Raw genomic sequence first — 22,568 nt, forward strand, 5'->3', positions numbered from 1 at the left:
GTAAACAAACAAATAATAACAGACCTCTTGGTTCCCCCCCACACACACACACAATTGTACTTTTCTACAGAGGGATAACAATCAAACACACAAACATCCAGAGCAGCTGTTCTCTGCTTCCTCCGCTTTGGTGTACTTAGTAGAGCTCTTTCAGCACATTCCATTCATGCTCAGTATAAATAAATAGCAAACTTTTCCCTTTTCACTGCAAGCGTATTTGGCCTAGAATGAGCTTGCTTGGGTCACTGGACCCTGTGTGGAGTCTGAAGGATGGTGGTTTTTGGGATAGGGAGGGAGGGAGGAGCAGCCTGCCTGAGAAACTTGGCTGAGCCACAGACTATTTCCTCCCCAAATCTCCAGCTGCCAATTCAAACTCTCTCCCCCCCCCACCTTACTCTTTTCCAGAAGGCCAGTCTGTGTTTAGTGCAGGGAGAGGCTGCTTGCTTTTTTGCATCCGCTGGACCAAGGGAGCTGCTTTCAGACCAGGACTTTGAAACCATGCTTTACGTTCGGCCTCTGCTTTTCCTTTTCACACTGACTGGACTAGGATTGGGTAAGTGCCTCAAAGTGGCAAAGGGTCAGCATTCTCTTCTAAAAGAAAAGTAACTTAAATCAAATGTAAAAGGGAGTTCTTTTTTGCTCTGAATGGGTCGTTTTAATTGGTGAAGTTCACATAAGCCAAGCTTTCGTAGGGATGGACTCTGTTTAACTAACAAGCGTGGCTCACAGAGGTGGAAAACATAATTTTACAGGGCTCTTAGAAATAGGCAATACTGTACATTTATCTTTTGCCAAATTAGAGTAGTATGAACAAGGTGGCACATTGATTATAGTGCCATCTACCTCCGTGGATGCAAATGTTGATGACTGGTTTAGAAAACATTCTGTTGGTACAAAATCCTAAGTATCCCTGGAAACTAAACAAAAAGAACATTATAAATCTGTCTCTAATGTTTCCCCCCCTTCTCTGTTAATAATGCTTCATTCTCCAGGATTAGGTGCTTGTTATATCATGTAAGACATTTATTAATTGCAGGACGGGAGTAATTTGCAGAAAGTTAAACTCCGTGTTTGTGGAAATACTTTTACAATAATTTTCCATCAAACAAATGCTGTTATCAAGTAAAGGGCAACTGTAATCCTGTGCATTCTTACTTAAGAATAAGTTCTGTTCTTAGTTGTTAGTTCTACTGGGTCTTACGTAGTTCTGAATAAGCCTGCATAGCATTTTGCTGAATGTCTCATTTATTTATTTCAAGATAAGGTATATTGCAAATCTTTCGCACTGAAATGAATGAGGCATAAAAATGCTTGCCATTAATTAGATTCTGCTTAACCTCTGCAAAATAGGGTTTTTTGCCTTCTGTCACACAGCCCTCTTGTGGTACATTGCCCCCCCCCTCATCTTTTTCTGTATTGAACAAATAGATTAGTAAGTTGTGTGCATGCATTACATATTTGTTGAAATCTTTAGAAGTGAATTACTCTTAACCAGATGTTTAGATGAAGTCTTTCCAGGCAGCTGAGGGACTCACCTGCAAGACCAACTTGCAGGAATTCTTGCATGGAGGTCCTAAGGATGGGAAGGGAAAGCAAAAGAGTCCATTTCAAATGAAATGGTCTTTGAGACTTCTCAAATACAGCATTTCTTAAACTTGCATTCTGGATTGCAAAGCTACATAACAAAATGAGAAGAGCAAAATCGGATAGACCTTTTGGGTTTGGCTGCATAGAAAAGGAATATTATCTCTGATTTTCTTGACTCTTCTGCAGTTAAGTTGCACACCTAAACTAAAAAACAGTTTCCTTCTTTCAAGCCTCCTAGTGATTCATTTTACAGTTAGGTAAAACAGTAATTTAAACTTCCAATTAACACCTACTCTGTTCCATGCACTGCTAATTTACAATATTAACTTTGTCCTCAACCCTTCCAGTGTGTCTGCATTCACCTGCATATCAAAGTACTGTAAAAATAAGCTGTAGGTACTCACCAATAGTTTCCCACTGACCTCTGGTGAACAAGGTCTAGCCATTGCACAGAGTGAATGATGCAATGGTTAGGTTCAAGGAAATAATCTGTAAATGAGGAAAATTCCCAGTTCAATCAACTATCCTCTCAACCACAGTCCCAAATTTGCAATATGGGGATACTGGAGGCCTGTTTTACAGGATTCTGGCATGGATTATAGTGATATTTTGAGTATTCTGGAAATATACTATAGAACCAATCCAACTCCACTCACATACAGACTGAATACTGATTGTCTGATTAATGGCAGTGGACTAAATTTGTTGTTATGCGCGGTCAAGTCAGAACTATCTCATAGCGCCTCTAACAGTGAGATATTTAAGGAGTCATTTTACCAGCTTCATTCACCCAGTGATCTTCCATGGCTGATTAAAACCTAGTGGGGATTCAAACCTAGGCCGTCTGACTCCTAATCCATTGCTCTAATCACTGTGCCACGCTGGGTATATAAATGAAAAATGTACCAGTCACTATCGGGGGGAAAAAAACCCTTTTTCTTGAACACATACACTGGCAGATTTCTATAATCTTCTAACAAGTTACAAAGAGTTAAATCACTGATCACTGGACATAAGTGTCTGCTACAATAGTGCTTAGCCTTCATGGCTCTGAACAATTCTCTAGTGAAAACTAAGGTGGGTCTGGAAAACCATTTCTAAGTGATATGGGTGTGGGGCAGCAATTCAAAGGTTTATATTCCCAGTGTAATTACAAAACCTTGTTCTACAGTGTCCTCCAATTTCTAATAATGAGAACCAATCAGAATTTCATACCCAAAGTAACTTCACAAGAATGCCTACAATTCTGATTTTATGAGACAGAGGGCAGGTTTTCATTCAGGCAAAACACAAAGTGAATAAGCAGCACTTGGGTAGAGAGCTGACAACCTTCCAGTATTGCTGGGTTTTAGCTCTTGTGTTCTGATCTCATCGTTTAATGTTTAATTACTGTTTTAAATGTCTGCTTTAAATTGTTCTCAGGGAGATAAAGGAATCTCTTAAATCCATTGTTGGAAAAAAAGTAATGTATGTGAAGTACGCTGAGCACTCTATTATTACTACACAGTGTTACATTATTCCAATCCATCTCATAGGGAAGAGCAATTGAAGGCATTATAATCCTGATAAAACACTTCTATTTAATGTATCTGAACAGCAATTAGTTTTTCTTTGCACAAATATATAAATCAAGTCACAAAACGACTCAATTGTTTTTGAGTAGACACCCATAAGAGAGTTGCATTGTGTGTGGAAAACAACACAACACAGAAGTCCTCTCAGCTCTGTGGCTCCTGTGTTTGGGTTAATAGTGAAAGAGATTGTATCTGGCTGTCTTGACTATCAGGGTACACCTTCCACACCGATTGGCCAGTGTCAAAATTCCTGTGCATTGGGGAGGATCTCAGAGCCCCTTCTAAGGCAGTGCTGTCCAAAATATTTCTAAACAGAGGGGCTCCTGGTGCTGTCAATCAAAAACTGTTGTACAGTTGTACTGTCTTTCCTTGGGTGGGAAAGATGGAAGATGGAACTATATATATCAAAGACTGCATCTTCTAAACCTGCATAACTTTCCATGAGGGGACAGGACTGTTAGATGATGTGAGCCAGCCACTTCAGGTAGTAGATTTTGAGCATCTCAAAAGGGAAGCAAATAGTTAGCTTATTAGTTTGTTCTTGTCAAATTTTTATTGCTAGAAGTGGGGAAAAATACAAGAGAAATTTCCTAACTTAGGTACCCAAAGAACTTGGCTGGTTTCATGTACTGTGTACCTGGACACAGGGGATTTGACACAAGGAAGGGATTTGCTGATTTCCCTTCAGTGGGGAAATTACTTGGACCACTTCTGTGAACATGCATGCAGTTGCACTACATAAACCTTTTTGGAAATAGCCCTTTTTTTGCATAGGAATCAATTACGCCTTTTGGGATTTCCTGTCACCCTGTCTGAAATGAGAGTTCCTCAAAGAACACATGCAATGCCTGTACTTGTCTATTTGAAGAAGGGAAAGTATATTAGTGAAATTTCAATTTATATTTAAGGGAAACCTGTCCACTGTTAGTAATTCTTCTCATTGAGGAACTCCCCTGCCCATCTTCTAAACAGAGACTTCCCTAGAACACAGTTTGACCACCACAGTCTTAACAACAAAACTTAAAACAGGCAAGCATATAAACATTTGAAAAACACTTGAAAAACATTTTTCTGCATGAATCAAAAAAGCCTTTGTGTGAGAATGATCTCAGCAGTTTAAATTCCCTCACCACAGTCACAGATTTCCCCGCCCTTGGCTGAAATCCATTATTAAAAGTTTTTGTTTTCTTCAGATAAAATCCTGTGTTCCACCAGGCTAACTCACACTCAACCACAGAAGATAACCAAAGGAAACATCCTTGCCTGTCTGATGGTCAAGAGGAAAACATACATGCCCACACCAGATTTGCCATCATTTTACTGGCTCTGCTCCCATACTTTTCATCAGCAGGCTGACACGACAGAGGAAATAACAGATGAAATTTTCTTGGCATGGAGTTAAACTGATGGCTAGAACCTCAGTCACTAAAAGCATGTGAAAGATTTCTGGGAAAAGAAGGCAGGGAGAGGGAGAGGCTTTGGGTAGAAGAGAGTGTTGCAGCTGAGTAGGGTTGCAGGGCAGTAAGGTTCCATTCCTAGAGATTCCAGGGCTCCATATGATGTCACAGGAATGGGGCTTTGTGGTGTCAGAGGGCAGGGCATTAATCATGTCATAGAGGCAGGGCATAAAAGGAGTGGGGACCAAAACTACTCCAGGGCCAATTACGCTGGGTAAGATTAGGCATCCTTCAGTCTCGAGAGACTATGGTAACGTGCTCTGTATGGAGGACTTGGAACAGCGTCTAGTGTGGCTGAGAAGGCCAATTCGAGAGTGACAATCCCTTCCACACTGAAGACAAATACAATCTGTCCCCTGTCCAGCTCCCTGATTTTGCTGCTTTCGGGAGTGCCTCTTTGCCTCAGCCTGCTGGACAAGGGTCTCTTCAAATTGGGAGAGGCCATGATGCCTTGCCTGCCTCCAGGCTGAACCCTCAGATGTCAGGGTTTCCCATCTGTTGAGGTCCATTCCTAAGGCCTTCAGATCCCGCTTGCAGATGTCCTTGTATCGCAGCCGTGGTCTCCCTCTGGGGCGATTTCCCAGCACTAATTCTCCATACAGGAGATCTTTTGGAATCCAAAAAGATGGGTAAATGGTCACAAAATCTATATAAAATCCAGCTGAACTGAAGTAATATGGCAACTCAAAGCTGAGTGGGTTTTTAAAAACTTGTTTGTTAGGTGGCTGGGCAGGCAACAAAATGTGCCCTGCAGCTGTAATGGTTGTTGCCCTTTTCTGGCATGGCCAGTGTGTTCCCCTGCAACTCCCCTGTGGCATTGTTATGTCCCTGTGGCAACCCTAGAGCCCTCAATTGAAAAGGGTTCTTTAAAATATTGCCAAATAGTTCTGCTTCTAGTGTCTTCAAGAGCCGTTGTTTTTGTTGTTGTTTTGGAGGGTGGGTATCAAGAGTCTTGGAAGAATCCCCAAATGTCCCTTCCTTCCCCAAACAAAGACTGAATCAGGAAGTGCCTATCGGGGGACCTCCTGTTTACATTTTTAAAAATGGCTTAAACCAGCTATTCATGGGCCATCTGCAAGTTGGTCTGGATGCTGGGGAAAATATTTGACCGTCACATCCTCCCCACCCACCCGAGTTTCCCACATAGGCATACACACTCCCCACGCAGGGCTTATATCCAGTATAGTCTTACCACACACAAGACACGTCAGAAGTTTTTCGAGGCACAATTACTGCTACTGCTGCTGCTGCTGGGACTTAATGAGCTTCTCCCCAGACCCTGTGCCACCGCTGTCAGGTCATCTGCACCAAAAAGGCCCATCATGAGCCCTGACCCTGGGACAAACGTCCTGCTTCTGTCCAAATGGCACAAGTTTGGAGCACTCGGGCACCCGCTCTGTCCCCAGGCACCTTCCCTTGTTCGTGTCATTTTGAGGGACTGACACTACACAGGCATAACATGCACACAAACACCTTTGTGCGGAGACTATGAGTTCAGCAACAGCTAAGATGGGGAGGGATTCCATGTGATGTCACAGGAGTGGGGCACTGGTGGAATAGAAGAAGCCAAAATAAACATCCTTACCCAAGTGTGTGTTTGGAACTGAGTGGAGGTGGAGAAGGAGAAGGAGTGGGGAAGGGTAGCTAAACTCTAAAGACACCTCACACATAGGAACCAAATTCTCTCCTCCTCTAACAGTGCTCACCCTGGGGTGTATCTCCCAGCCTCGAGAGTCAGACAAACCCAGCAGTTCTCTAAGACTTCGTCTGGTGCCATGGGATCTAGCTAAGGTGCCCTCCCCACCTCTTCTCTCAGGAGGAGTCCTCTGCATCTTAGGATGTACAGTATGTACCTTCTGAATGTGGAACAAATCCAGTTCAGCCCAAGTTGCCTTTTTAAAAGGCAAGCAGCAGTCTCCCCTTCCTCAAAGCAGTGCTGTTATCAACAGACCTTAACACACAGTGCTACTGATGTATTCCATGGGGTGGGACCAGAAGCAATTTCAGGACTAGTCAGATGTCTGTGTGACTAAATTGTACATATACTGTATCAGAGATTAAGTTTTTTAATTACAGTGGACCCTTGACTTACAGACAGCTTGACTTACAGACTTTTTGAGTTACAGACTTCTCTGGCCGCAAAATTTAGGTTTGACTTGCAGACTGAGATTTGACTTACAGACCAGAAAAAAACCAAAATGGAACAAAAACGGCCTGTTATGGGATTAATCGGTTTTCAATGCACTGTAGGTCAATGGAGACTTGACTTACAGACTTTTTGACTTGAAAACCGCCTTCCAATACAGATTAAGTTCTCAAGTCAAGACCCCACTGTACTTTGATTAAAATAGCCTTTAGCAACACATAGTCTACACAGTACTTCTTTGTCAATTGGGGCAGTAGACCACTTTTGGCATAATATTCCCAGCTTCATAGATTATGTTTTATGAACTTAGGAAAAAGCATTGGCCCTATGCACTCCTTCTTACTGTGCTAGCTTTGGTGTAGAGATGTTGATACATTTGTGATGGGAGGATGGGTGAGGATATCTGAAGCTTAGGGCTTCATGACCTCATAAAATATGAAGCCAGGAATGTCGTGCTTGAACTGGCCTTACAGATTTCATTTGGAAGAAGACTTGATTGGTTGTGCTGTGTTCATGTCGTATGTCATTACATGTCCAAAATCAGACCTGTAATTCATTTTCCCTCCTTATCTCTTTTACGTAATAAATGAAAAAAACAAGTTAAACTGGCTGATGTTTTCCCAGCATAACAAAGAGCAAGAATATCTTAAACAATCGGGTCTTGTTCTGAATTATCTTAAAAGCAATGAAACCCGAGGGTAAACTGGAAAAAAACAAGAACAAAAATTGCCTCATTTTTTTCTTCAGTGGCCAAAGAAATTCCAAGCAGATGTTGGTATCGCATGTGGAAATAGTTATTCTAGTTGTGTACGCCTGATGCCTGCATGTGGCTTTGTATCACAGAGACAGAGAATTTCTCTCTTAAGTATAACCCAAGAATTAAGATAATTTCACAGGAAACATGTTGTCTATACATACGTTTTCTTCATCCATGTTTATTGTTGAACAGATTATTAGGAATATTGTATCTTGATCACAATGTTGGAGATTCAGGCTCAAATATTCATAAAACTGATGGTGATCAAGTGTTTGAAAAGTGCTGTCATATTTCCCCTCAGCCTTTTCTTCTCAAGACTAATCATGACTAGTCCTTCAGTTTTTCCACATAGAGGGCTTGGTTTCCAGTCCCCTGATCATCTTTGCTGCCCTCCTCTGAATGTGTTCCAATTTGTCCTTTTTAAAGTGCAGTGTCCAGAACTGGACATGGTACTCAAGATGAGGCCTAATCAGTGCCAAATAGAGGGGAAGTAGTATTTCACATGATTTGGAGACTATATTTCTGTTACTGTAGCTTACAATAGCAGTTGCCTTTCTTGTAGCTGTATCACACTGTTGGCTCATATTCAGCTTTTGATCTACAACAGTTCCAAGATCCTTGCATGCAGTATTGCAGAGGCAAGTATCCCTCATCTTGTAACGATGCATTTGGTTTCTTTTTCCTGGGTGTAAAGCTTTGCATTTATCCTTGTTGAATTTCATTCTGTTGTTTGATGCCCAGTGCTCGATCCTATAAAGACCTTCCCCCCCCCCCCACACACACACACATCTTCCAAGATACGTATTAGTTGTTAACCCAATTTTCTGTCATCTGCAAATTTGGTAAGCATTTCCTGCACCTGCTCATCCAAGTTATTAATGAAAATGTTGAAGAGCACTGAAACCTGGTTCCCTGATTGAGAAGATACAACCAATAAGGACCCTCTGAGTATAATTCTGTAACCAACTGTTTACCTACCTGACAGTTGTTCTATCCATCCCACGCTTAGTTAAATTGCTAATCATAATATCATGGGACACTTTTTCAAAAGCTTTGTTAAAGTCAAGATATATACCATCAGCAGCATTCCCACTGTCTACCAGGGAGGTTACCTGATCAAAAAATGAGGTAAGATTAATCTGATAAGATTTCTTCTTTACAAATCTGTGTTGGCTTTTAGTTATTGCTGCATTGTTTTCAAGGGACTTAGAGTCTAATTGCTTTATAATCTGGTCCAGATTTTCTCCAGGGATTGAGGTCAGACTGATTGGTCTGGAGTTCCCAGTTTCCTCCCTTTTGAAAATACGAAAGACAACATGATCTGTCCTCCAGTCATCTGGCACATCACCCATTCTCCATGATTTCAAGAAAAAAATAGGCAGTGGTTCTGCAAGTTCTTGTTCCTTCAACTCTTGGATGCAGTTCATTGGGCCCTGAAACCTAAGCATATTGAAAGTAATGACCTAGTCCTTGACTATTTGTCTGTCAGTCTTAATTTGCAACCCTGACCCCTCCACGTGTACTTCACATTTGCCTGAAGGGTCACAGACTGTCTTCTGGGAGAAAACCAAGCTAAAGTAGGAATTTAGTACTTCTATATTTTCTTTGTCCTTTATTACCCTTTTCCTATCCTCACTGAGTAGCTGAGCCACTATTTATTTTCTCAGTCTTTTGGTACACATGGACCTGAAGAATGCTTTTGTTGTTGTTGTTGCTTTCACCTTTTTTGTCGTTGTTGGAATTGTCTGTAATTGTGCCTTTAGAATTTCCTTTTTTAGAAACTACCACCCATCTTTTTATGATTTGGGTGCTTTCTGTTCATGGGTAGATACATAGGTCATTCATATGTTTCTTTGCTTTTAGCCACCCAGAGTGGCTCCCATATTTCTTTTGTTTTTGCCCAGTTATTTCAATCCAAATGCTCTTAACTTTGTATATGCAGCTTCGTTCTCAGCCTACAAAACTGTTTTGGGATTTTCTGTGTTTCTGAAAAGATTGCAGAGCCCTGTAACAAAACATTTCTTTTAAAAAATGGGCCTTTGTCTGGATATTTAAAAAAATCATAAACTGATTTAAAACTACGGGCAATCTGTCTTTTAAAGGAATCTTTACCACCCTATTGATTTGTTTGGCAGTGTAGATAACAAAGACACTGAGAAGATTAAGCTTGTACTCCATGTTTTGCTAATGTGGAGTCCCAAAAGCAGTGGAGGGGGAAATGGGGATGGATGTGAAGTGGTGGAATGTGAGCAAGAAATAGGGGAGCAAAGATCCCAGGCAGGGATACATTATGGCATGAGGACCATAAGATGCTGGGGGTGTCTGGGGAGGACAAAGAATTGCACCACAGCTGAAAGTTGAGGAGGGCAGTCATAGCATGACTGACAATAGGAAAAGTGGGTATTTTGGCATTTGAATGTATGGAAGACTGATTTGAAACAAGGGAAGGGCCAGTGGAAAGAAATTTGTCACACTGCGGATCAGATTCCTAAAATACAGATACAAAAAACCAATTTTTACAATGTTGCTTAGTAACAAACTATATAGAGGGGAGGTGTTTTGTACTATCACTCCCATCACCCCAGAGAGTACCTGTGATGAAAGTTACAGTCCAATGGTTTACGGCAAGCAAGCTATAGGGAGGAATGTGGTTAAAAACTGTTGTACCAAGTTACAAAGTTGTTGGCAGTTTACATTTTCATCCACTTGTTTCTTCCATTTATTTTATACTGACATCTTGAAAAAAATCAATAGTGGCTTCTTTCATATTCAGTCAGGAATGACATTATACAGATTTGCCCGTTCTCCCCTGTCTGACCTGGAAAACATTTCCCAAAGCCCACTGGTGGTTTACTTTTACACTCACTTTCATCCACATTCCCTGACTTCGAGACAAGTCAGTTTCACATAGTTTTGGTTTGCACTCATCGTTCTGGAGTGGGTGGGGGCTCCGCTAAAAACGTTTTAAGGTTTGATGCTTGGCCAAACATTTGAGGGCCTTTCCCCTCTACTTAATTACATCTCGTTTTTCTTTCCAGAAGGCCTTTAAAAGAGGCCTTGTTTTGCCATATATGAGGCAACAGCTTCCTTCAGATAACCACAAGGCTGAAGACAAAATAGAGAAAGCACTGTAAATAAATTGCACTGAAACTACAGTATTTTATGTAAGAGCAAGGATGCCCCTACCATTAGACAGAGTAAGGCAACTGCCCAGGGAAGCAGATAGTGGTGGTGGTGGTTGGGGTCGTCACTAATGGCAGCTCTTTGGCCATTCCTGCCGAGTTCCTCAGCCATTCTACGTTGAAGGACAGAGGTGAGTATACCACGTGGCTTGCCCCATGCTCCCCACACTAGTAGAGTAGCCCTGCTAGGATGAATAAATCATCTAAAACCTGGCTCCTCCAGCTTCTATTCTTATATTTGTAAACATATTCATTTGCATTGAAGCACACATGACTAAATGGAGATTGTCTGCTTTTTGTAGATAATGTCACTGGCAGCATCTTGATGTGGGGAGACAACAATGATTATTGTAATGATTTTAACGCATCAGGTTGCTGATAAAGACCAGTATTTTCTTCTGGTCAGTTTGCAAACTAGTGTACAAATCAAAAAGTGCTCTAGTTCCACTTTATAGCAGGAGGAGGCAGGCAGCCATTAGTGTAACTTTCTGAGGTACTGTACTCATTTCAGCAGGTTTTGCTGCTTCCATTTGAACCTTGCTTAGGGGATCTATGAGTGAATTTTCCCTAGAAAAGCCTCTATATTAATTTGCTCAGGCACATTCCTTCTTCTATATGGGGTCGTGTTTTACCAGTGATGTTTCATTATTTATTTTCTTTCTAAATAATAAAAGAGAACTGTCGGCTTTTGGGTTTTTTTTTTATGAATTAATGAAACAAATTCAATGCCTACTGAGGCCTTTCTAGGGGAAACAACTCACTAATTCCCCTGCCAGTATCCAGAGAAAGAATCAACATTTGTTGAACCTACAAGAAATAACCTGTTGATGTGAAGTTGCCAGGGTCCTTCATTCAATAGAATTTACCTGTGAACATACAACGAAAATGATATTTTTAATTATGTTAGATGTCTTGTAACTTCTGCTTCTAGCTCAGCATAGCAAAGAAATGTGTTCTGCTGTGAAAACACTAAACTTCATACATGTGCTGGTACCTTGTTTTAATCCAGGTTTAATGATTGCATGCAGTGAGGATAACTTAATGGGTAAAGAGTGTGAACTGTGCTTCAAATCTCTAGTCATCCTTCAGACTACTCATGGGCATGAGGCAACCTATCTAATATCTGTAGTAAAGATATAAAGTCTTCCTTCATCCCATATTACTATTGTGAATATTACTATAATCTCTGTGAAGCTGATTGAACACAGGAAATGTGGTACATAGGTCTTTTGAGTCATTTCTGCAGAAACATTTTCTTTTACTCTCCCTCAACCATCATGTAGTGGCAGCAGTTTTGCATATTGTACCTTTAAGTTGCACTAGGGAGGGAGTGTCACTCTGACTAATCATCCATGTTATAATGACCTTCTGGCTTCATTAGTGTTAGCTTCTGACATACAGAGCCTTTGGCATTTTAAACTCATTTTAAAATAATTTTTAATCACTTAACAACTATTTTAAATAAAATGTTTTTGTTGATTTAATTGTAAATCATTTTGATGGCACTTGTAGGCAAAAAGCAAAGGACAAAATCCTGTTATTTAACTATGCTACCAGAACTATGGTAGTTATGCCATATGTGTCAGACCTCTAGGAGGGTCCCCCAGGAGTCCTACAAAGATATATAGACCCTTTGGCAAATGTACACTTTATAGGTGTAATGCCCAGCATACCTATGCATGCATTACTTTACGTTACACCTGCACAAACAGGATTTTGCCCAATAAACATTTTGAATAAATAAATAATGTATAATCCCTACAAAGAACAGCAGCCAACTATTGTGCTACATCACTTCTGATGGATTTTATATCAACTCCCAAAAGCCCTGGTATTTTTGATGGCCTGGAATTATAGGAATTGTAGTCCAGATAGAGGGGTAATCCAGTTTTATATATTAAAGTAGACTAAAGAGATTCCAACTGTACTAAATTATGGAAACCTTAAGATTAGAGCTTTCAGCGGCTATTTCCAAAGATCAGGGATTTTTGGAATTCCTGCAGAATGTAACAAATGTAGAAGTTTGCTTTTAAATAATTAAAAGTTTTAATTTTTTCATTTCCCTTTCCCCCCCCCCCCCCCCACAGCTGCTGTGGATCCTGTCATTGACCACGGAGAAAGCTTAGAGCAGAGTTACTGGTGTGATGATCACAATACAATTCATAGGCGTTTAGATACCATCCAGGAGGTAAGACAATCTGGCAAAAGATTATTGCTTCAGATACCTAGGTTTCCTTGCTATTTGCTCCACCCTGGCCTAGAGCAGGATCCAAAAGGTCCAGCTTGAAGCATGGATCAGGGTTGGAGTCCAGATCCATGCACAACAGGTAATGCTTACACTAATTTCTTAATTTGAGGCAATTCATTTCCAAAAGTTACACAGTTTGGGTTATGCCAATATAAAATTTCAAAGGGATCATGGCCCATCTTTTAAGAACAAGCATCAGAGCTAATAATCTTGAAAACCACTCAAAGCCATATGGTTTCAATAACTTGCTTAAAACTAAACAAAGAAGACCAAAACTTAGTTCTTGCTGATCTTTGGCTCAACTGGCACACCACTCAATAGTGGGGTAAGGCACTCCTGGTCACAGAATCCACTTAACCCTTCCCAAGTTGCAAACTTTTAACAATCTAAACTGGAGGCCATTCGATGGGACTTTGATCCCTTTCTACAGATAATAGAGATAAGCTGAGATGTCCAGTGCATTGTCTTGCCCAGCGAGGTTAATTTGCCTTCAACCGGTGACATCCAATGAGGTGGACAGGGTGCTTGCGCGCTGTTGTGCCACCACCTCCTCTTTAGACCCTTGTCCGGCCTGGCTCATCAAAGCAGCCAAACCAGTAGCAACAAAATGGGCCACCGCAATAATTAATGGCTTTCTCCAGGACATGGTTCCCCCTGCCCTTAAGGAGACACTGATTAGGCCCATTAGAAAGAAACCTAATTTGGCGGTGGATGAAATTGGGAATTATAGGCCCGTCGCCAATGTTTCTTTCTTGAGTAAAGTGGTCGAGAGGGTGGTGGGCGATCAGCTCCAGGCCCTCCTGGAGGAAACCGATGTCCTTGATCTGTTCCAGTCGGGCTTCAGGCTGCAGCACAGTACGGAAACAGCATTGGTCGCCCTGCAGGATGACCTCCTGAGGGATGCCAACAGGGGCAATATGTCCTTGTTTGTCCTCCTTGATATCTCAGCGGCCTTTGATACCATCAACCACAGTATCCTCCTGGGATGGCTCTCTGAGTTAGGAATTGGCCTCGTTTTGGCGTGGCTGCTTCTTGGAGGACCATCCCCAGAGAGTGCAGCTTGGCGAGATGACTTCCACCTTGTGGATCCTCAGTTGTGGGGTTCCGCAGGGGTCGATCATATCGCCAATGCTATTTAATATCTATATGAGGCCGCTGGGTGAGGTCATCTGGGGTTGTGGGGCCCAGTGCCATCAGTACGCTGATGACACCCAGCTCTACCTCTCCTTTTTTCCAACTGCAATGGATGCTGTTCCAATCCTTGAACACTGCTTGGTGACTGTTCTAGTGTGGATGAGGGCAAATGGATTGAGGCTGAAGGCAGACAAGACGGAACTCTTGTGAGTGGGCGGCCTTGGCGTCAGTGGGTTGAGAAACACTCTCTCCTTTGTGGGGTGACTCTTCCCACGAAGAGTAGGTTCACTGCTTGGGCATCTGCCTGCACCCGGATCGCACCATGGAAACCCAGGTGGCATCTGTGGTCCGGGCAGCCCATTTCCATCTTTGGAGGACTGCCCAGCTGTGGCCCTATCTAGACATGGGGGCACTCACAGCACTGATTCAGGCCCTCGTAATCTCAAGAATAGACTACTGCAGTGCTCTCTACTTGAGGCTACCCTTGAGGCTGATGTGAAGACTTCAACTGGTCCAAAATTCGATGGCCAGATTAATAACTGGGGTGAAGAAATTCCAGCACATCTCTCCCACTCTGGCTCCCCTTCAATGGCTACTGGTTCATTTCCACATCGACTTCAAGGTTATGATAATAAAATTCAAAGCCCTAAACAGTTTAGTACCTTGGTACCTATTAGAATGCCTGCTCCCAGCCAGATCTGTCCCTAATACCCATTCTTCACAGGCAGGGCGGTTGAGGGCCTTGACCACGAAGGAGGCCCGGAGAGAAAGAGAAAGAAATCAAGCCTTCTCAGTGGTCGCCCCTCGCCTATGGAATAACTTGCCCATTGACATCCACCTGGCACCCTCACTGGATGGGTTCAAAAGAGCATTGAAGACCTGGCTCTTCTGCCAGGTATTCCCGGAGCATTAAGTTCTTGGCCTCCCTTTTACCATCCTTTTTGCCATCCTCTCCATCACCCCTTTTTACCACCTTCATTCCCATCTGTTTAAATTTACCCTATTTGGTTATGTACTAATTTATTTTTATCGTGTTTTAATATTGCTGTTAGCTACCCAAAGTGGCCTGGTTGCCAGATGGTGTGGGGTACTAAATAAATAAATTTCTTCACAGGAAATGCAGCCCAGCAAACAACTAAATCTATCTCTAGTTCCTGATTAGCTTGCCTACTAATGTACATCCCCTGCATCTTGTCTGACTTGAACATCACCTTGTTAATTCCGCATCCTGTTAGTCAGATGATGTTTCAGCATTTCCAGTCTGTTTGGCATAATTTGACAAAGGGAGATCCTGTAAATAATGAAACTCAGCCTCCAAACTCAAAGTGCTATCTCCCACATCTTCCTGTAAGTGTTTAAAAGCGGAACGTGCATACAAGGCAGGGCCCTAAGAAGCCTCATAGGCCAATGGCTAGAGAGCTGAGCAGTAGTCCTCAATACATACCATCTGGGACAACTCAGGCAGGTAAGACTGGAACTATAGTAAACCAAAGATGCTAAGTTGCCTCCAAGTACTGCCCAAACACTCCAAAAGAAACCATGGTCAACAATAACATATAAATAGGATAAACATAACTGGACAGCAGCAGTCATATGTAATACTAAAAAATATTTTCACATTGCGGGGATGAGCCTGGACAAAGCTTAGGCTCGTCATTTCCCCTCTTCTCTCCTTCCCTGTCACAGCCTTGGGGAATACATTAAAAGCTTCTAATTTTTAGAAACCATTACCTTGGAACTCTGAAATGAGGGATGACTTGTGGGCAGATGATGTTGGACTACAGTTTCCATCAGCTCTAACCAACTTTGTGAATGCAGTTGGTGACATCTGGGAGTAACATCTAGAGGTACACATTCCCTATACCTGAGCTAAAACACCTTAAATATTAACAGTGGTTTACTAAAACAACTCAGCTTTATAAACCATGGTTTGAATTTGGCTTATATGTCATAGTGTATCACCTCTCACTGCATAATTTCAGCTCTTTAAACTCCATTTTTCCCCAAACTGGAAGCAAATCTCTGGTCTCACTTCTGATGTGGGTTTTTTCAGGATTTGGGGTGGGCTCTTGGCCTCAGGGTAGCCTCAGGTGGACCCAGAAATACGAAATTGGCCTCTGAACATCTCCACTCCTGCTTTAAATTCGGTACTGTGTTAAGTATTATGCTTGAATGTAACAACTTAGCAGTTTCCATTTGTCCTTCACAGCTGAAAGTTTGAGTCTTGTCCACTAGTGTGTATGTTTAGTCGTTTATTCGTGTCTGACTCTTCATGACCCCATGGACCAGAGCACGCCAGGCTCTCCTCTTCCACCGCCTCCCGGAGTTGTGTCAAATTCATGATGGTTGCTTCGATGACACTGTCCAACCATCTCGTCCTCTGTCGTCCCCTTCTCCTCTTGCATTCACACTTTCCTAATATCAGGGACTTTTCCAGGGAGTCTTCTCTTCTCATGAGATGGCCAAAGTACTGAAGCCTCAGCTTCAGGGTCTGTCCTTCCAGTGAGCACTCAGGGTTGATTTCCTTTAGAATTGATAGGTTTGTTCTCCTTGCAGTCCAGGGGACTCTCAAGAGCCTCCTCCAGCACCACAATTCAAAAGCATCAATTCTTCGGCGGTCAGCTTTCTTTATGGTCCAGCTCTCACTTCCATACATCACGACAGGAAAAACCATAGCTTTGACTATTCGGACTTTTGTTGGCAAGGTGATGTCTCTGCTTTTCAAGATGCTGTCAAGATTTGTCATCGCTTTCCTCCCAAGAAGCAGGCATCTTTTAATTTAGTGGCTGCTATCTCCATCTGCAGTGATCATGGAGCCCAAGAAAGTAAAATCTGTCACTGCCTCCGTATCTTCCCCTTCTATTTCCTAGGAGGTGATGGGACAAGTGGCCATGATCTTAGTTTTTTTGATGTTGAGCTTCAGACCGTTTTTGCACTCTCCTCTTTCACCCTCATTACAAGGTTCCTTAATTCCTCCTCACTTTCTGCCATCAGAGTGGTATCATCTGCATATCGGAGGTTGTTGATGTTTCTTCCGGCAATCTTAATTCTGGCTTTGATTTCTTCCAGTCCAGCCTTCCGCATGATGTATTCTGCATATAAGTTAAATAAGCTGGGGGACAATATACAGCCTTGTCGTACTCCTTTCCCAATTTTGAACCACTCAGTTGTTCCATGACCAGTTCTAACTGTTGCTTCCTGTCCCACATATAGGTTTCTCAGGAGACAGATAAAGTGGTCAGGCACTCCCATTTCTTTAAGGACTTGCCATAGTTTGCTGTGGTCCACACAGTCAAAGGCTTTTGCATAGTCAGTGAAGCCTCTGGCTTTCTCCATAATCCAGCGCATGTTAGCAATTTGGTCTCGAGTTCCTCTGCCCCTTCAGAATCCAGCTTGTACTTCTGGGAGTTCTTGGTCCACATACTGCTGAAGCCTACCTTGTAGGATTTTGAGCATAACCTTGCTAGCGTGTGAAATGAGTGCAATTGTACGGTAGTTGGAGCATTCTTTGGCACTGCCCTTCTTTGGGATTGGGATGTAGACTGATCTTTTCCAGTCCTTTGGCCACTGTTGAGTTTTCCAAACTTGCTGGCATACTGAATGTACCACCTTAACAGCGTCATCTTTTAAGATTTTATATAGTTCAACTGGAATGCCACCACCTCCACTTGTAACCATGTTTTCTAAGGCCCACTTGACTTCACTCTCCAGGATGTCTGGCTCAAGGTGAGCAACCACATTATCTGGGTTGTCCGGGATATCCAAATCTTTCTGATATAATTCCTCTGTATTCTTGCCACCTCTTCTTGATGTCTTCTGCTTGTTAGGTCCCTCCCATTTTTGTCCTTTATCATGTCCATCTTTGCACAAAATGTTCCTCTAATATCTCCAATTTTCCTGAACAGATCTCTGGTTTTTCCTTTTCTATTATTTTCCTCTATTTACATTGTTCATTTAAGAAGGTCCCCTTGTCTCTCCTTGCTATTCTTTGGAAGTCTGCATTCAATTTTCTGTCCACTAGAGGGAAGTACAAAACCAGGAATCCTACTGCAAAGTTTGTAGGAAAATGACTTTATTTCCTTGTTCAAATTGTAACTAAATAATAATTTTAATGATGTGCCATCAAGTTGATTCCAACTTAGGGTGAGCCTCCCAGGGTTTTACTTCATTATTACATTATTTTCATTTGAAAAATATATTATCCTGTTCTACAACAAAATGGTGCTTTACCTATGTATCTGAGTGTGTTTAGCAGAGCAAAAAAGCAAGCACCATTTTACATTCCTGCACTCAACATTGTACTATATTTAAATGTTCATCCTTTTCCTGCCTGCCAGCCTCTGAATGTGCAATGGAATAGATAAAAACACTATTTTAAAAGAGATTTACAATTCATTAAAAATCTATTTTTTGTTAAGCCCGTTTAAAAGATCAAAGGGCTTGTGAGATAATCCAATCTTGGCAGCCCACCAAGAGCTGCACCAAGATGGAGTCTGCTTGACTTCCCTTCCAAGGGGGTTCCACAGCCCAAATGCTGCTATAGAGAAAACTGTTACCCTTCTCACCTCACAGGATGTTGGGACATGCAGTGGGGCTGCCTTTGATGGAAAGTTGCTCAAAACCAATTCCTTGTATTGAGCTCGAAAGCATACTGGAAGTCAATGCAGCATATATGGTCTCTGAAATGCACGGCAGACAGCACTCTGCTGTATGGTGCACTACCTGTAGCACCCAGACCTTTCTCCGGAGAGGGTTTTAAATGCAAAATTGCACGTTTGCTCAGTTTTTTTCAGCCAAAGTAAAAAACAGTACAGTATTCCTTTTTTCTCTCTCTCACATACCAAGAATGTAGTGGTTGTGAAGCATGGGATGGCAATGCCGAAGGAGAGGGATAAGAAGAAATGGAAGAGAAGAAATGTTGTACTGCATGTGCCTATCTAAGACTTGATATAAGACCATCAATTCTAGGCTCTATAACTACCTACCTGCACCTCTGTCTGGTGTGTACGGTCACCTGCCACCTCCATAGTCCTTGACAGCAATGAACAGGGATGTGCTCAGCGAAGAGAATCCTGCTTTTTTTTCCTTGTGGGGTCTTTTAGGGGATGACGCCCTAAAAGACCCCACAAGCGTCTTTTTCATGTCTTTTGTGTACCCTTGCCCTTGCCATGCTATTTGATTAAAAAAAAATTCCCAGGTGATTTCCCGGGCATTTGGATGGAGAAAGGTGAAAGAAAGAGAGGGAAACAGGGAAGTTTTGTGTATCCCTCTTTCTTTTAAATTCATGTTTAACAGTCTGTTTGTTTGTTTGTTTGTTTGTTTTTGGAAATTGACGAAAGAATACACACACACACAAAAAGGAAAAAAAAAGAGCCTCTTTTGTGTTTATTTACACAAATGTCCCGCCCCTGGTGATGAATTTGCAAGAAAGAGCAAAGAATAGCACAGACACCACCACCCCTTATTTCTGATGATCACCAAAGCTTAGTGTACTGGAAAACACTGGGAAATGGCTACCATCTCTCCTTTTCAACCATGATTAACTATCCACCAGCCCAAGAGGCGCTGGTGGAAATAAGCCTGTTTCTGCATTGAGTTGCTTCAGACGGCAAATGAAGGTTCCCACTGTGGAGGAAATCCCCATTCATACACTCAGAAAGCTGGCACGTCACAGGGAAAGTTAGGCTATCATCTCCTTTCCTTGACATGCTACTTTTCAGCATTAGAGGTTTCATTCTATGAAGGAATATTCACAAGCCTGTTTTTAGTAAGAAATCGATGTTAGGTGTGGATTAAGGTTTTCTAACACAGGCAGCTAGCTCAGTGGCTCAGTTGAGTATCCAAAATACAGTATTTTCTCATTCAGAGGAATGGTGGATAATTTGAGGGTTAATCATCAGGCCTTCTATAACACAGAGATGGCTTTTAGTAAGATTTATGATTCAGAAGACAAGCTTATGGATATGAATAACTGCAACATTGCCCTCAAATTTCTCTCTCCCTTTGTTAGCAAGCAGAAAAAACTGTTGACCATCTGGACTCTGAAGTCAAGTCATTGCTCAAAACTGTCAGTGAAACAGCATGGAGTGTCCCTCTTACTCCTGGAACTCCCCTGATGGATATTTTTGAAGGTATTAGTCTTATGCATATTACTAGCTATGTCTGGGTAGAACTTCTGGATTTTGTATTACTACTGCTAACTTCTCACTAGGTATGGTTGATGTTAATTATAGGAGAAAACCTGTGGAGAGCCAAAAATTCCCATCACTAATTTCAATCTACAAGTGATTGTACCTTCAATATTTTCAACATCAAATGCGATTGTACCTTAAACATGGCACTAAAACCTCATTTTCCTGTATTGTCGTTTCTGTTCAGTCCCATATGTGTGTTCTGCATCTGCGTCAGTTACATTTGGGAAGCTTCAATAGCTAGGCCAAAACTCTGGCAGAAGCTCTACTCTCACACTCCATTTGGACATGCAAGAGGCATGTTCAGTCGAATATTCTGTATTTGGTAGAGAACAATATACAGTAGGACCACTGTATCCATGGAGGATACATTCCTGGACCTACCATGGATGCCGGAAGTACGTCGTGGATAATAGCAAACCCTATATAGTCTCTGGTTCCCTCTAGTGGCCAGTAATACATCTTGGAAATGCATATTTCTGAGGTTTTTTATTTAATATTTTCAGCCAGCAGGTTAAACTATAGATAATGATCACATGCATATGGTGGTCCTACTGTAAATGAAATTTCTGGTTGGTTATATCATGACCTTTCAAGGCATTCATCCCTCATTCTAACAACAATGATATATCTGTTCTGTGCACATTGCCTACCATCTAACATTGCTCTAGTTCATGAAACAAGTTTTGGTCTGGGAGTAATCTGCCCTATTGGGGAGGGAGTAGTGATTTTCTTGTAACTCCCACCCTTATGCCCTGCTCTATGTGAATACTGTATCATCTCTCCTCTCTTCTGCTAATGGAAAGGCAATGCTGAAATGCAATGGTTTAGCCACTCTGTCAATGATCAGTATTCTTCTCTAAGATCAATGGTTTAGTGGCCTGTAACCACAACTTACCTTTCTCTGTCTTTCTAGATACCAGCTGAGCTTCAAGAAGATGAGAAGAAACACAACAATAAAATTATTACGCTGTGTATTTCACCCACATTTGGATCTTTGTGGTATTTTAAATTAAACTGTATATTTAGTCATCAGATGAATAATGTTTTGTAACAAATTCTTCTATGTCGTTGAATGAAGTTCATTAATGACCAATACAGAAAGAGTCAAAATAAAAAAGAGCACCTGAAGAAATGTAATTCATTGAATTAGATGGCTTTAATGAAATTTTAAACATGCTCATATATCATTAGGTGTTTCACCACAAAGTTAAAATAACTATCTCAGCAGCCTTGTGATGAAGCAATGAAAAAGAGGAAGGAACCTACAGAAACGACCACATGAAGTCCTTCTTTGCCTGGTGCATGAGACCTGCTCAATTTGGACAAAAATACTCCTGGTCCAAGTCCAGCTAGCAAGGTTGAAATTTGATCAGTCAAACAATGGACTGATTAGCATGTCCTTGGCCAAGTATTGATCAGATACATTAGTTCTTTAAACTAAGCACTGGAAGAAACAGAAAGGACAGGTGCAATCATGCCAGTTATAAAAAGGAATGCTCCTGTTGTCTTCTAGAAGATGCCAACTTCTTCCAGCAGCTCTACAAATAGGTATCTAGATCATATGGAGGCACAGTAGATGTGGTGTTAGTCTTATCCACCAGGCCATTGTGACCTCTGCCAGTGTAATGATGGCCCATGGGTGTTTCTCCTCTTGAATCCTACCCTAATGCTAGGCAACGTGACTCACAATTCTGTCATTGTGTGAAATGTCCTGCCTTAAGGATTCTGGTTGGCTAGTGTGGAATCACAATGTTGTATTTGAGATATTGTGGTCTGATCCAGCATAGCTGTTTTCTTCTGTTCTAACTGAGAAAGGACAACAGCTTTCTGGAGTTGCTGGTCAAGTTCTGTTTACTCCTGACTAAGGTACGTGTACACTCCATGCCTGCAGGGCTGGGGGACGAGTGCTAGGTTCCAGAGCATGCGAATCCATGAAGGAATAAGAAGAGGGAAGCTGCAAGGCACAGAAGAGTAGTCTTGGCTTTGTGAGTACTAAGCAATATTTGCCAAAGGCGAATTGGCCAGTCAACAAACCCAGCCTTTGTGAGAAAAGCAGCTCAGAGGGAAGAATTAAAATATTCTTCCACTAAAATAGGTAAACTTAAAATACTGAACAGTGAAACCTTGTTCTATTTACATAATGAAAATAATTCTTCAGCTTCTTAATCATGGAACACTTTATAAACACAGGCAGTTTTGTACACCAACTCTAAAACTACAGCCCAAAGAGTTGGTTTTAAGACAAATAAAGAAATGGTGTGTAAATAAGCAGGCGTAGGATGATGCATT

At 41.7% G+C, this 22,568-nt stretch overlaps 1 protein-coding gene across 1 annotated transcript; it reads left to right on the top strand.

The window, feature by feature from the left end:
* Positions 1-357: 357 nt before the first annotated feature.
* PLAC9 (placenta associated 9) lies at positions 358-21,411 on the top strand. The gene is made up of 4 exons (XM_020802538.3): positions 358-553; positions 12,791-12,891; positions 20,096-20,216; positions 21,193-21,411. Exons 1-4 carry the CDS (start codon positions 499-501, stop codon positions 21,201-21,203), a joined length of 288 nt encoding a protein of 95 aa, XP_020658197.3. The 5' UTR covers positions 358-498; the 3' UTR covers positions 21,204-21,411.
* The last annotated feature ends 1,157 nt before the right edge of the window (positions 21,412-22,568 follow it).

This window comes from Pogona vitticeps, chromosome 3 (genome assembly GCF_051106095.1).
Source record: "Pogona vitticeps strain Pit_001003342236 chromosome 3, PviZW2.1, whole genome shotgun sequence".
NCBI lineage: Eukaryota > Metazoa > Chordata > Lepidosauria > Squamata > Agamidae > Pogona > Pogona vitticeps.

Excerpts from the sequence above, each read along its gene's own strand:
- PLAC9 (XM_020802538.3), top strand. The coding sequence starts at position 499 with ATGCTTTACGTTCGGCCTCTGCTTTTCCTTTTCACACTGACTGGACTA. Across the intron at positions 554-12,790 it reads ACTGACTGGACTAGGATTGG|CTGCTGTGGATCCTGTCATT; the intron begins GTAAGTGCCTCA and ends CCCCCCCCACAG. Across the intron at positions 12,892-20,095 it reads GTTTAGATACCATCCAGGAG|CAAGCAGAAAAAACTGTTGA; the intron begins GTAAGACAATCT and ends TCCCTTTGTTAG.